Source organism: Bubalus bubalis, chromosome 6, assembly GCF_019923935.1.
Source record: "Bubalus bubalis isolate 160015118507 breed Murrah chromosome 6, NDDB_SH_1, whole genome shotgun sequence".
NCBI classification, from domain to species: Eukaryota; Metazoa; Chordata; class Mammalia; order Artiodactyla; family Bovidae; genus Bubalus; species Bubalus bubalis.
The window spans coordinates 59,704,166-59,720,537 of record NC_059162.1 but is presented as its reverse complement, the minus strand read 5'-3'; the positions used below and the strand labels follow the sequence as shown (position 1 = coordinate 59,720,537).

At 33.5% G+C, this 16,372-nt stretch overlaps 1 protein-coding gene across 8 annotated transcripts in view; it reads left to right on the top strand.

Moving 5' to 3' along the window:
* The window catches only part of PRKACB (protein kinase cAMP-activated catalytic subunit beta), a 148,700-nt gene that overhangs the window by 95,650 nt on the left and 36,678 nt on the right, over positions 1–16,372 (top strand). For all 8 annotated transcript variants that reach the window (XM_044944780.2, XM_025288385.3, XM_044944785.2 and 5 more), the window contains 5 exons: positions 7,623–7,721; positions 8,715–8,797; positions 11,962–12,088; positions 12,983–13,078; positions 16,074–16,196. In XM_044944780.2, the coding sequence (XP_044800715.1) occupies positions 7,623–7,721; positions 8,715–8,797; positions 11,962–12,088; positions 12,983–13,078; positions 16,074–16,196 (528 nt within the window). The remainder of the gene's footprint in view (positions 1–7,622; positions 7,722–8,714; positions 8,798–11,961; positions 12,089–12,982; positions 13,079–16,073; positions 16,197–16,372) is intronic.

Below are 16,372 nucleotides of genomic sequence, written 5' to 3'. Positions count from 1 at the left end.
ATTACCATGGGTCACCAGTCCAGTGACTTAATCACCAAGTCCAGTGGACTGTTTTTGCTCATCTTATGTGACTTTTTTAGAACCTGTAACTGTACAGACTGCTCTCTTAAAACCGTCTTGTCCCTGGACTTCTGGAACCCTATGCTCCTGATTATACTGTTTTCTCTCTGGGCTCTTCTTTTTCATGTGCTTTTTCATATTTTGTTCTATTTTTTTTTCTTCTGTCTTATCTGTAAAGATTGCTAATCTCAATGTCTGGACTATCCACTCTTTCTACTTCATGTTCTGTATGCTTTCCCTGTGTATTCTTGTCCAAACTTCAACTCATCCTTGAACTTTCTGCTCCTGATTTGTACAATCTGAGCATGGAGCTCTTAGAGAGCCATCTCAACTAGTTCTTAACCTAATTATCTAGATGAGATAATTGGATCTGAGATAGGATAAGTGACTAGTATACTTGTTTTGCTAGCACAACAACAAAATGTTTCAAATCTGTTTGTTTGAAGCATAATAGACCTAAAATACTATATTAGTTACAGGTGTACAACATAATGATTTGATATTTGTATACATTACAAAATGATCACTACAATAAATCTAATTACCATCTGTCACTGCACAAAGTTATCATAATATTATTGATTACAGGTGGCTCAGTGGTAAAGAATCCACCTGCCAATGCAGGAGACGCAGGTTCAATCCCTGGCTCAGAAAGATCCCCTAGAGGAGGAAATGATAACCCGCTCCAATATTATTGCCTGGAAAATCCCATGGACAGAGGAGCCTGGTGGGCTACAGTCCATGGGGTCGCAAAGATCTGGACTTAATTGACCAACCAAGTACAGCACAATGAGCATATTTTCCCTATGGTGTACTTTATACCTGTGACTCATTTATTTTGTAACTCTTTCTTTTGTAAGCTCTTAAGGTTTGGATCAGAGAAGGCAATGGCAACCCACTCCAGTACTCTTGCCTGGAAAATCCCATGGATGGAGGAGCCTGGTAGGCTGCAGTCCATGGGGTCACTAAGAGTCGGACACGACTGGGTGACTTCACTTTCACTTTTCACTTTTATGCATTGGAGGAGGAAATGGCAACCCACTCCAGTGTTCTTGCCTGGAGAATCCCAGGGACGGTGGGGCCTGGTGGGCTGCCGTCTATGGGGTTGTACAGAGTCGGACACGACTTAAGCGACTTAGCAGCAGTAAAGTTTGTATCTCTTAATCTCCCTTACCTGTATCACTCATCCACCAAACCCCTTCCACTCTGAGTTCTCTGTATCTATGAGTTTGTTTCTATTTTGTTTTGTTTGTTCATATGTTTTTTAGATTCAACATATAAGAGACATCATAACGGTATTTTTCTTTGTCTGACTTATTTTACTTAGCATAATACCCTCATACCCTCTTAAGTCCACCTATGTTGTCACTAATGGCAAGATTTCCTTCTTTTTTATGGCTGAGTCAATCCCATTTTATTCCATCTTCTTTAACAATCCATCTATTAATGGACACTTAGGTTACTTCCATATTTTGGCTATTATAAATAACACTGCAGTTAGCATAGAGGTGCATATATCTTTTTGAATTAGTGTTTTTGTGTTCTTTAGAAAAATACTCTGAAGTGGAATTGCTGGATTATGTAATAGTTCTAATTTTTTGCAGAACCCCATTACTGGTTTCCATAGTGACTTTACCAATTTATCTTCCCATCAACAGTACAGGAGGGTTCCATTTTCTCCATGTCCTTGCCAACAGTTGTTATTTGTGTCTTTTTGATAATAGCCATTCTAATAGGTATATGGTGTTAGCTCATTGTGATTGTGATTTGCATTTCCCTTTTGGGGCTCCAAAATCACTGCAGATGGTGATTGCAGCCATGAAGTCGGAAGACGCTTACTCCTTGGAAGGAAAGTTATGACCAACCTAGATAACATATTCAAAAGCAGAGATATTACTTTGCCCACAAAGGTCCGTCTAGTCAAAGCTATGGCTTTTCCAGTGGTCATGTATGGATGTGAGAGTTGGACTGTGAAGAAAGCTGAGCGCCAAAGAATTGATGCTTTTGAACTGGTGTTGGAGAAGACTCTTGAGAGTCCCTTGGACTGCAAGGAGATCCAACCAGTCCATCCTAAAGGAGATCAGTCCTACGTGTTCACTGGAAGGACTGATGCTGAAGCTGAAACTCCAATACTTTGGCCCTCATTGGAAAAGACCCTGATGCTGGGAGGGATTGGGGGCAGGAGGAGAAGGGAGCGACAGAGGATGAGATGGCTGGATGGCATCACCCACTCAATGCACATGAGTTTGAGAGAACTCCAGGGGTTGGTGATGGACAGGGAGGCCTGGCGTGCTGTGATTCATGGGGTCACAAAGGGTTGGACACAACTGAGCAACTGAACTGTACTGAACTGATAATTACTGATATTGAACATTTTTTCATGTACCTGTTGACTTTCTGTATGTCATCTTTGGAAAAATGTGTTTTTGAGTCCTCTGCCCATTTTTCAATCTGATTGTTTTTTGATATTCAGTTGTATGAGTTTTTTGTATATTTTGGATATTAACCATTTATCAGATAATTGTTTGCAGATATTTTCCTCATCTAGTTGGCTGTCTTCTTGTTTTGTTCATAGCTTCCTTTACTCTGCACCAGCTTTTCAGTTTGATGTAGTCCCATATGTTTATTTTTGTTTCTGCTTCCCTTGCTTGAGGAGACATATCCAAAAAAATATTTCTGAGACAAGTATCAAGAGCATACTTTCTGTGTTTTCTTCTAGGTGTTTTATAGTTTCAGGTCTTACAATAGTCTTTAATCTATTTTGAGTTTATTTTGTATATGGTGTGAGAAAATAATCCACTTTGATTCTTTTGCTTATAGCTGTTCAATTTTCCCAACAGTATTTATTGAAGAGACTGTCTTTTTCCCCATTGTAGATTCTTGCCTTGTTCATTGGTAGATTAATTGACCATATAAGTATGGGTTTATTTCTGAGCTTTCTATTCTGTTTTGTTGGTCTGTTTGTCTTTCCTTATACCAGTACCATACTGCTTTGTTTACTATAGCTTTGTAGTATACTTTGAAATCAGGAAGCATACCTGCAGCTTTGTTCTTCTTTTGCAAGATTGTTTTGGCTATTCAGGGCTGTGTTTACAAATAAATTTTAGAATTATTTATTCTAGTTCTGTGAAAAACACCACTGGTATTTTGATAAGAGATTGCATTGAATCTGTAAATTACTGTGGGTAGTATGGCCATTTTAATAATATTAAGTCTTCCAATCCATGAGCACAGTGTGTCTTCCCATTTGTTTGTGTCATTTGTAATTTATTTCATCAATGTGTTTTCATTTTCCAAGTACAGGTTTTTATCTCCTTGGTTAGATTTATCTGGGTGTTTTACTTTTTTTTTTTTTTTGATGCAATTGTAAGTGGGACTGTTTTGATTTCTCTTTGTGATAGTTTGTTTTTAGTGTATTAAAACAAAATATTCGTATATATTTTATATTGTGAAACCTTACTGAAATAATTTATTAGTTTTAATAGGTCTTTTGTGGCATCTAAAAACATTAAATGTTTAGCTGCTGCTGCTAAGTCGCTTCAGTCGTGTCCGACTCTGTGCGACCGCATAGACGGCGGCCCACCAGGCTCCTCCATCCATGGGATTTTCCAGGCAAGAGTACTGGAGTGGGGTGCCATTGCCTTCTCCGTAAATGTTTAGCAGGGGGAAGTAAAAATGTGGGATTGTTAGAATGCATTAAAATTTAAGAGATGATTGATTTAAGTAACTATATATATATATATATTTCTATGTATAAACCTACTTGTGTCCACAAACCAAAAATCTGTAATACAGACACACAAAAAAGAGGAAAGAATCCAAACATAACATTAAAGATAGATATCAAATCACAAGGGAAGTTAGCAAAAGAAGAAAGGAACAAAATAAAACCTGAAAACAGTTACCCAAATGGCAATAAGTACATACCTATCAATAATTACGTTAAGTGTAAATGGACTAAAAGCTGAATGGATTAAAAGAGAAAACAAAACCTATGTATATGTTGCCTACAAGAGACTCACTACAAATCTAAAAGACACACACAGACTGTAAGTGAAAAGATGGTAAAAAAAAAAATATGCTATGCAAATGGAAATGAAAAGAAAACTGGAATAGGAATATTTATATTAAAACAAAATAGAGTATAAAACAATGACTATAATAAGAGGCAAAGAGGGAATTACAAAGGGGGTTAATCCAAGAAGAAGTAATGACAATTATAAATGTATATGCACCTACCATGGGAGTGGAGAAGAAAATGGCAACCCACTCCAATATTCTTGCCTGGGAAATCCCTTGGACAGAGGAGCCGCAGTCCATGGGGTTGCAAAGAGACAGACACAGCTGAGTGACTGAAGAACCATAGGAGCAGCCAAATACTTATAGCCAATATTAACAAACATAAAGGAAGAAATTGATTGTAACATATTAATAGTAGGGGACTTTAATATCTCACTTATATCACTCAATTGGAGTGAGACAAAATCAATAAAGAAACACTGGTGTGAACTGATACATTATACTAGATGAATTTAATACCTATATACAAAAAATTCCACTCCAAAGTAGCAGAATACACATTCTTTTCAAGCGCACATGGAAATTCTCCAGGATAGATTAATGCTGCTGCTGCTGCTAAGTCACTTTAGTTGTGTCCAACTCTGTGCGACCCCATAGATGGCAGCCCACCAGGCTCCCCCGTCCCTGGGATTCTCCAGGCAAGAACACTGGAGTGGGTTGCCATTTCCTTCTCCAATGCATGAAAGTGAAAAGTGAAAGTGAAGTCACTCAGTCGTGTCTGACTCTTAGTGACCCCATGGACTGCAGCCTACCAGGCTCCTCCGCCCATGGGATTTTCCAGGCAAGAGTACTGGAGTGGGGTGCCATTGCCTTCTCCAAGGATAGATTAATGCTAGGCTACAAAACAAATCTTAATAAATATAAGAATGTTGAAATCATATCAAGCACCTTTTCTGCCTACAATTATATGAAATCAGAAATCAACTACAAAAAAAGTGCAAAAAACACAAACAACATGGAAGCTAAACAGTGTGCTACTAAACAACCACTGGGTCACTGAAGAAATCAAAGTGGAAATGAGAAAATACCTGGAAACAATGAAAATGAAACACAATGATCCAGAATCTGTGGGACACAGCAGAAGCATTTCTAAGAAGGAGGTTTACAGTGATACAAGCCTGCCTCAGGAAACAAGAAAAAAATTTCAGACAACCTAATCTTACACCTAAAGGAACTAGAAAAAGAAAAATAAACAAATCCCAGACTTAGTAGAAGGAAAAGAATTCATAAAGATCAGAACAGAAATAAATGAAATAGAGACTAAAAAAAAAAAAAAAAACCACGGTAGAAAAGATTACTGAAAATTACTGAAACCAAGAACTGGTTCTTTAAAAGATAAATAAAATTAATAAGAACTTTTAACCAGACTCATCAAGTAAAAAAGAGAGAGGACTCAAATAAAATCAGAAATGAAAAAGAAGTTACAACTGACACCACAGAAATACAGAGTATCACAAGAGATTACGATGCTAATAAAATGGGCAAACTATAAGAAATGGATATTTCCTAGAAAAGTACACTCTCTCAAGCTTGAAATAGGAAGAAATAGAAAATATGAACATACCAATTACCAGTAATGAATCAGTAAAAAAAAAAAAAAAAAAAAAAAAACTTCCAACAAACAAAAGTTCAGGTCCAAATGTCCTCACAGATGAATTCTACCAAATATTCAAATAAGAGTTTTCATCCATCCTTCTCACACTATTCCAAAAAATTGCAGAGGAGGGAATGCTTGTGACTTCTTTGAATGAGGCCACCATCACCCTGATATCAAAACCAGTGAAACTACTCTGTATATTATAATGGTGGGTACATGTCATTACACATTTGTTCAAACCCATAGAATGTACAACACCAAGAGTGAACCCTGATCAAATTAATGGAGATAATAATGGGTCAGTATAGGTTCATTGATTGTAGCAAATGTCCACTCTGGTGAAGAATGTTGATAATAGGGGAGGCGAGGCATGTGTGGGGGCAAAAGATATATGGGAAATCTTGTACTTTATGTTTGATTCTGCTGTGAACCTGAAACTGCTTTAAAAAAAAATAAAATCAGTCCATGAATAAAAAGTAAACACAAAGCAACAATAATTCTCCAGCTAATGTTATATAATTTATTGTAATAAGTATGGACTAATAGTGATTCAGCCACTTCATATTTTCAGGTAGGAAAAAATAGTGAGTTGCAGTATTTCCAATGTCACAAAGCTGGTTGAATAGAAGGTCTAGACTAAAATACAGGTCTTCTGACTCTCAGTCAACTATTCTTTACTCAGCATTATTTTTATACTGTAATTTTATATCCTAATAATGGACAGTGTCTTTGATTACCTTTTTTTATACAAAGATTTTAAAGAATTTTTTATTTTTTGTTTTTGGCTGTGCTAGGTCTTTGCTGCTGCAGTCGGGCTTTCTCTAGTTGTAGAATTTGGGGCCTATTGTCTAGTTGTGATGCACGGGCTTCCCATTGCCATGACTTCTCATTTCGGAACACAGGCTCTAGAGTTGTGGGGCATGCGATTAGTTGCTCCAAGGCATGTGCAGTCTTCCTGGACCAGGGATCAGTGTGTCTCCTGCATTGCAAGGCAGATTCTTAACCACTGGACCACCAGGGAAGCCCTTTAATTACCTTTCGTATTAATGTTCAGTTCAGAATAGAACCTCTTTTGGTATAAAATAACAGTCTTCATGAGGTCAAGATAAGTTGCTTTCCCTGCTGTGGACCTGATTGATTAGACTATCCAGTGGAATTGATCAATTGAACAATCCTAAATGACCTATTTGTTATAAAGACAGTCATTTTTGTCAATAGTTTGTGGCTATGCAAATTGAAGTTTTAGAATTTGTTCTTGTATTTATTCAGATATAATGATATTAACAGATGTTCATTTTTACCCACTTTTTAAAAATCATTGACTTTTCCTTCATCTTTAATTTTCTTGCTTATCTTCTCAAGATTTAAAATCAATACCTACTTATTACAGTTATTTGTACCTGTTCTTTTAGTGGCCAATAAGTCATTAAGACCCAAGTATTGTCATATATTAACTTTTTAGGTAATTTATTATGAACCTCTTTCTTCATAGCTCTTGCTTCTTAACTGAAAATTATATTTGACATTCTGAAGACTAAATTTTAAATCTCTGTTAGGTATTTCATTTGAGTCTGATAATTCTCATTGGTAGTTATTATTCTTATTATCTGTATTTAAATTGGCAATCCTGCTTCTGCAAGTTCATTATTATATGGAAAACTTTCTTCTTTTAAATTATAGCAACTTTCCTGAAACCCCCTCCCACCTCCCTCCCCACCCCATCCTTCTGAGTTGTCCCAGACCTGTATTAATGTCAATGTATGGCAAAACCACCACAATATTGTAATTAATCTCCAATTAAAATAAATTAATTAATTTTTTAAATTATAGAAACTTTTAAATTTTGTTCAAATACATTAAATATATCTTTTCCTCTCAATTACAGGTTGTTAAACTGAAGCAAATAGAGCATACTTTGAATGAGAAAAGAATATTACAGGCAGTGAATTTTCCTTTTCTTGTTCGACTGGAATATGCTTTTAAGGTAAATTTTACTTCTATCAAAATAAAATATTTTCAACTTCACATTTTTTAAAATATGAAACTATAGTAGGATTCTAATCTATATGATAAAGCTGGAAAATATGGATAAACAAAAAAGTAATATATTTAGATTTTATGTAAGTCCTGTTGTGCTTAAAAATTTAGCTGACATTTGAAAAGGTTTTTATTGTTCTTAAGGAAATTGTTAAAGATAATGTGTAATTTTTCATGAAATGGTATTATAAGATCAAGTATTTCAGTTTATTAAAATTCATAGTGACATCTTATTAAGCATATCTTACACTCATACAAATGGATACACCCACATAGCTTCTCCTCTTAAACCTTTTCTGCTGCAGTCTCACCATCTTCTTTTACTTGTAATTTGTGTTCTAGCCTGTTCATTTATTTGAAGCAAAATAGTCTTTGGCCCTCTGCTCAAGCACTTTATAAAGTTGCAAAAGATTTATTCTTTAAGTTGGCAGCTTTTCAGCTATTTGGGATGATACTTGGCATCTCTCTACCAGTGGATTAATATGGAACATTTTAACCTTTCTCCTTTGTCCTCTTTTATTCGTTAAATCAAGTGAAGACCTGTGTATTTAGAATGATGTTCAAAATTATTAATCTCTCTGACCTTATTTAGTGCATAAAATGTAAATATTATTTTTCAAATTATTTTTAAACTTTTGCTTACACTATAGCATTAAGTCATTACCCCAGTGTTTAATTGTTCAAGAGTTAAGTATTTCCTGTAAGAGCAGGAAAAATCCCAGACCAATCTGTGGCAAGAGTACCAGGGAAAAAAATAAGTGCCCCAGTGTACAAAAGTGAGAGCATGTTCCATTTATTCTCTATTTCCTGATGTTAGTAATCTATCAGATTTTTAATTTGTCTTTTTCTAATTGTACATGGTGTCATCTTAAAATATTTTCATGAGAAATAATCTAAGTTTCATAGTTTTGATTTATTTATTCTTTTTACTTGTTAATAGGATAATTCTAATTTATACATGGTTATGGAATATGTTCCTGGTGGTGAAATGTTTTCACATCTAAGAAGAATTGGAAGGTTCAGGTAACTAATACTTTATGCTTCTCAAATACTTATATGCTGTGTGTTTGTTTTAAACCAAATAAGTTTTTGTCAATGCTAAAAATTTATTTCATTTAAATTAGTAATATTTTAGCTATACAAACATTACTGAGTTTTAAAAGTTAACTAAAAACACCATTATAGCAGTGTAAATATTCTAGCATTAGTAGGTATCATGAGGGCCCATTATTTGAAGAATTTCCAGATACTGTAAAAATTAATTGAATTTAAACTAATATTTAGTGAATAAATATTAATAATATATCTCTGAGGAAAAGGCTTATGTAAGTATGAAGACAAGTAAGAAATATATTAATAAATATATAGAAAAGATAATCATAGTATCATGGTGGTAAAATTATGAAAGTTCATTTTGCACAAATTTATTCTCCTAATGTTGCTATGTTGAGTTTTAAACACATGTATGTAACTTACACATATCTATATGTATAAATATGTAACAAACATATGTATGTACATAAACATATGTATGTTTTAAACATATGTATCAGTTTTAAACATATGTATATAATTTTTTTTAAAGCAGTAACATTAAGTTATTGCTAATAAGGTCACACAGCTATTAAAATAGTTTTTAGATTCTATTAGCTTTACCTGTGCATAATACTTTGTAAACTCCTACTATTCATTAATAATCACTTTTAGAATTAGGCTAAAACCAAGAGCAAGTTCAACTTCACTCAATATACTATATATTGATATAATTAAAACATCAGTATGAATTCAGATGACTGAAGATGATAATTCAATTCATATTATAAAAATGAATTGAGATTAGCATGAGATTATATTCATAATAGGCCAATATGAGACTTATTTTAGTTTCCTGAGGCCTAAACCACAATTCATTTATTAACCTAATGTATAGGGCATCCAATATGTGTCAAGCACTGAGCTAATGCAGAGTAACTTCTATTTAATGATTTTTGTTTTAACTCCCTGTTGTCCTGTCTTACACTCCTTGTCCAGGCAGTCCAGAATTGCCTATGATAATTACAAGTTTAACACTGAATTACCATACCTAAGCCTGTCTTCAAAAAATAGTTTATCCATTTTCTGTGACTACCCTTTCTTTACAACTCCCCACACTCTTCTTTCTTTAACACTTGATAAATAGGAAGGCAAGTGGTTAGCATAATTCGCACAGAGACACTATCTTTCTAACCTTTCACACATTATTTATACACTTGAAAGGTTGTTAACTCCAGCCTTAGAAACTTTGAGACAACAAGAAGACTGAATTACTGTTGAGCGTAGCATTAATCAGAATCAATGGAGTTGTTACGATTCTCTACTTAGATAGTAGCTGTCTAGACTTAAAGCTGCTACAGCATTAAACTATCCTTATAGAATATTTTGCTCTTACCTTTCAACAATTTGATTAAAAGTCTGTGTAATGTTTATGTACCTCCAATCAAATATTAATGTGGACATAAATACAAAATGCTGAGTGCATCTTATGTTTATGATGATAAATATAAGATAAAAGTACATCTTATACAAACAGGCATATAAATAAAATAGGAAGGGCTTCCTAGGTCAATCGTTTCCAGAATTGGGGATAAATGTTTCACTGACCAGGGTGATTCTTCCAGGCTCCTTTACAGTATTCTCATTTCTTGTCATAGGACATGTGTTGTAGCTTGTTACAGTGTTGTGATAGGGCTGGAAATGGAGGGATATTATAAAATAGTGCCACAGAAAAGTTTTTCTTCTCATATTCATTCATTAATTTAACAAATATTTGCTGAGCACTTGGTATATATCAGGCTAGGACCTTGGAAATGTAGTATGTGACAAGCAAAAGGAACAGCATATACAATCTTTTTTTAGAATTCCTATTTCTGGTGCTACCAAATCAAACTCATATGAACCATCTTGAGGGAAATTCTATTCATAGTTAAGGTTGTTCATTGAGGACACAAATCTGAAAGTCATTGCAATATACTAGGAAGATGAGCAGAATTCAAATGAAGATGAACCAGAAACTCAAACTGGAAAATCAGTACATCCTTTTGGAATAATACTTAGAATGTGGCATCAAGATTACCCTAATCTGTCAGTTAATCTGTGCTTCCCTGGCAGCTCAGTGGTTAAGAATTCACCTGCCAATGCAGGAGACTTCCCTGATAGCTCAGTTGGTAAAGAATCCACCTGCAATTCAGGAGACCCCTATTCGATCCCTGGGTTGGGAAGATCCCCTAGAGAAAGGAAAGGCTACCCACTCCAGTATTCTGGCCTGGAGTATAGTCCATGGGGTCGCAAAGAGTTGCCACATGACTGAGCAACTTTCACACACACACACACATCAGTTCAATCCCTGGGTCAGGGAGATCCCCTGGAGGGAGAAATGGCAACCCACGCCAGTATTCATGTCTGGAAAACCCCATGGACAGAGAAGCCTGGTGGGCTATAGTCCATGGAGTTGCAAAAGAGTTGGACATGACTGAGTGACTAAACAACAGAAGCAGCAACAAATCAATTAATCTAATCTGTGCATCCAGAATTGTGTGTATTTATGTAAATATACAGATTATACCTATGTATAGATATTTGTAGAAACATGCATAGTGAAAGATTTGGAAATTCAAACACCAGGATTGAATCTAGTTTCTGAATGAGATTATTAGTATCTTTATTCTTCATTAATATTTTATGGCTTTTTTTCTATAATGAGCATATATCCCTTTTGTAATAGTAACAGCATGGGTATAATGGCTTAAATCTGCAGATAAAAGCAGAAATTCTTTAAGTACTAGAAATTTATGGGAAAGGTATATGGAGCTTATCAACAACAGCAATGGCCCTGATAGACAATCTAACTGGTGCTTTTCATTCTTAGTATCTTGTAGTATGGCCAAAAATAATTTAAATTACAATGGCAATCTGAGAGTTATAGTTTTCTTCAACATATGCTGCTCACTAAGCATATAAAAGCATTATTTGAAGATGATTTATAGATTTAAAAATATTTGGAAACTAACAAGATTCTTTACATATGTTTAAAAGAAAAAAAGTATCTTTTGCTCCCAAAATGCCTCTACCTCATGTTATTTTTTGTGTAATCTACTAGTTACTATATGTTAACCCATTTTACCAAAAATCAATGTTTTGTTTCTTCGTAGTGAACCCCATGCACGGTTCTATGCAGCTCAGATAGTGCTAACATTCGAGTACCTCCATTCACTAGACCTCATCTACAGAGATCTAAAACCTGAAAATCTCTTAATTGACCACCAAGGTTATATCCAGGTATGACTTGAACACATTATGTGTAATTTATTTGAGAACATACTAGGTAAGAAGTTATATATATTTAACCACAACTACCAAAATTGGATTTTTTTCCTTTGAGGGAGACAGTTCTTCCTAATAGCTTAAATTGAGTTAACAGTTCTGTTGCTATTACAGAGGACCAAAAGTTCCATCAAAGATAGCACCTGTTTATATCTCCTTTCGTTGTGAGCTGTGCACAGGTTGTGTGCCTGTGCACACAATAGCCAAATTTGTGAGTACTCATTTAGTGCCAGGCATCGTTCCAAGTGTTTCACATGTGTCACCTCTTTTAATTTTGATAACAGTATGAAATGTAAATACTACTGTTATTCTCATTTTAAGATTAACGAAACTAAGATACTGCAAGGTCACACAGGTAGAGCATAATTTAAATCCCATCAGCTTGTCCTGAGATTATGCTTTTTAACTCTACAGTGCAGTTATCAGAGGAGCCCCAGCTACCAATACTGGACTGGTGGCAGTGTTTCCTTTCCGTTTCTACTCTCAATGCATCAGGAGCACTCCTTTTTACACAGTTATTAAGATTCTCCCAATGATGCTTTGCAACTTTTGATGATATAATTAAGGGCAGAAGACAATGTTGAACTTCAGGAACACTTCTAGCACTGCTTCATGTTTATTGAAACTTTTTGGTTCATTTGTTTTGTTGAGTCAGGGAACGGTTTTCCACATTGGTGTTGCTTTAATCTTTATTCAGTAAATAGTGGCCTTAATGGATGTCTCAATTACATTGACTTAATTTTTTTTCAAGGTGTTAATTTTAACCCTGATTTTTAACTTTCAACTTAGGTACAGTAAATATATTTATTATGAAATAACAAATGTTTACAGGCTTTTTATCTTTTATAGGTCACAGACTTTGGGTTTGCCAAAAGAGTTAAAGGCAGAACTTGGACATTATGTGGCACTCCAGAATATTTGGCTCCAGAAATAATTCTCAGCAAGGTATATTTATAGTATTATTATGTAAGAATTAAAAATATAAGGCATGCATCACTGTGGACTTTTATTTTTAAAAAAAAGTTATCTAATTTTACATGTTTATTTAATCTAAATATGAATTTAAATCTTTGTGCATAATTACTAAAAATCAGTTATTTAGAGTCTACCACTAATCTCATAAGCTGTTGATTTTAACTCTAAAGCTGAGAGAATTAGTTTAAATAAATATGGCCTTTAGATCCATGTTTTGAAACCAGAAGCTTAGCCTTTTCATAATTATTCCCAGTAACAGGAGGGCAGAGAGTCCTTGCTCTGGGTTACACCAAGAGGCAAACTAAAGATGATATATATGTACTAGTTGTCTATTCTTCCTTTTGTTAGGTAGTTAGAATGAGCGCTTTAACGTCCATTGCTTCAAATTTTTATTAAGAAGAGACAGAATGGAGGAGATTACACTCCCCTAACACATTGTTTCAATTTTACCACTTAAGTGGAAAAAAGTATGTGAATTACTTTTTAAAATTTTAGTTTAAAAATAGAAACATTATAGCAATTAAATAGTTATAATCTTATTGAAGACAGTTATAATCTTATTGAAGACAGTGCTACTTTTTCTAAACAGTGAAAATGTGGTAAGAGAAATTTTTAATCATTTCTAAAAGGGTAGTTTAACTTTCATTTTCCTTTCTACTTCCATCCCTTGGTGGTAAAAGCTAGAAAGGAGAAACTGATAGTAATGGCTCAGACAGGAGCCAGGAAAGAGAAAAGGACTGTGTTGATATTTATACATTGATTAACTACCCTCTGAATAATTGAAATTTGGCTAGCTACAGAAGTGTTAGAATAAGAGAATTCTTTCAGCTTGCCTTTCATTATATTTCATAATTTAAATCATCTATAACTTTTAATCTTTTATAATTAAATGTCATTGCCACTAACATTTCTTTTCTTTAAGTGCATTTAACAGATAATGTGAAGCCACTGTAAGCACCAAAACTTGAAAAAATGTGTGTGTGTGTAGAGAAATAGATATTCATTGTCTGAAATTTGGGAAATATAGAAAACTATAAAGAAAGAATCAAAAAACTGTCAATCTTACTACCCAGAGGTAGCCTTTTTAAAAAACATTTCAATATATTTTTCTATGCATGTTTCAGTGAATGTACAATTTTGTATTCAGCTTTTCTCACTTAAGTGATAATTATCCTGCAAACGTAATTTAATTGCTTGTTTTAAAATGCACCATTTTGTATTTTATCATTCTTCTGTTGTTGAATATTCAACTTGTTTCCCTTTTTTTCTTTTGTAAAAGACTGTGATAAATGTCTTTGTCCATAAAGCTTTTTTCTATATTTTAAATTATTTTTAAGATAGATTCCTAAAAGTGAAATTACAGGGTCAGAGAATATAAACATTTTTAAGGTTTTCAATACATATTGCCAAAGGACTTTCCAAAAAAATTGTAACATTTTACACTTCTCAGCAGTGTTTAAGGAGTATCTATTTCACCACACTTTCTCCAGCATTGGGTATTCTTGTTTTAAAAGATCATTAGTAATTTGATAGATAGTAACTGATAGCTAATTATTTTAAGTCTCATGACTTTGATTATTAGATTTTTTAATGCTTAATAACAATTTGGTATTGCTTTGTGTGTATGTATGAGTCCTTAGTTCATGTCCTTTGCCCATCTATCTATTATAATTTAGTTTTTCTTATTGATTTAATTTTCTTTAGGGTATTAAAAGCATCTGGCATACTTATTATAAACATTAGCACACAATCTAAAACATAGAAATCAGAACTTGCTAAAAGGGTCTATTTTAACAGTATATGCTTTTGTTATAGCAAAAAACATTGTAATTACATTATTAGTGAGTTGCATTTAAAGAAAAGCATAGTTAATGCCCATTTCTATTAGCAAAACAAAGTGTTATCCCTATTTTACTAGTCTCTCTCTCTTTAAAACATATAGAAGCAGGAAATAAAAAGAAAAATAGAATCTCTATATCATATTTTAACCAGTAATTTGAAAATAAAATTAAATGTAAAGCTAAAGTTTTAATGAAAAGTTGGAATAGTGGGGGTGGTGAAGGTAATTAAGTGGGTAGAGCAAAAGATCTGGCAAGAACTCAGCTCATTTCTATCCATGCTAAAGTTGTATTTTTTTCCCCCCATAATCTTTTGTGCCAATTGACACTGATTATGGTTTATCAAACTTTATATAAACATATTAATTTTTTTATTTTCTTATCAATACTTCTAGATCTTCATTTTAGTAAGTTTAACATGAAAAGAAAAACCCAATTAAGAATAACCTTAGAATTGTACATTTGGTTTATAACACACTTTTATATTAATTATTTCCTTTCACTTGATGTAGTCCCCATAAAACTCCATGAATTAGGTATCTTTCCCGTATACCTTTTAGAGATGAGAAACAAAAACAGTGGATGGATAAAGTTTACTTAAATATTTACATTCATTAGTTTCCACATTAAGCTTTTAGTTTTAATAAGATCTGATGGGAATATCCCTAATATATTCACCCTCCTAAACCCACCAATATATTTTGAAGTCAACTTTAGCATTTATCATGAAGTACAATATCTACTCTCATTTCAAAACTTTTAACCTTTCTTAAGTATTCTCTAGAAAATCTGATTCATAATATTACACAATAGATTAGGCTTTAAGAGGTAGTTTCATCCAATTCCCTTCCTATTGTTGAACAAAAACTAAATTATTCCAATTAAACAGGGCATATTTTATTGTCTCTAATACTCTTAATGATTTTAGGAAGAAGATTTAATAGTATTTCTTAATATTCAGTTTCAATATCTGGAATATATTTTCTTTTTTATTTTATCCTGAATAACTGCTCAGCAACTGCCTTTTTAAAAATTTCATATGCTTGAAGATCATTTTGAAATAAATTGACTTCATTCTCCTCTGAGTGAATTAAGTAATGATTGCCATTTGGTATGGTTTATCTTAGGGCTACAATAAGGCAGTGGATTGGTGGGCATTAGGAGTGTTAATCTATGAAATGGCGGCTGGCTACCCCCCATTCTTTGCAGACCAACCAATTCAGATTTATGAAAAAATTGTTTCTGGAAAGGTAAGTAATACATTTTATTATTCCTTAATTATTGATTATCTCTCTACATGAGTTTTAAGCATTATAGATTGAAACTATTTGATATCATCTGGATATTACCCTAAATTGGGAAAAATATAGAAATATCCATACAGTCTGCCTTTATATCTAGCACTCATTTAAGATACAGTAAATAT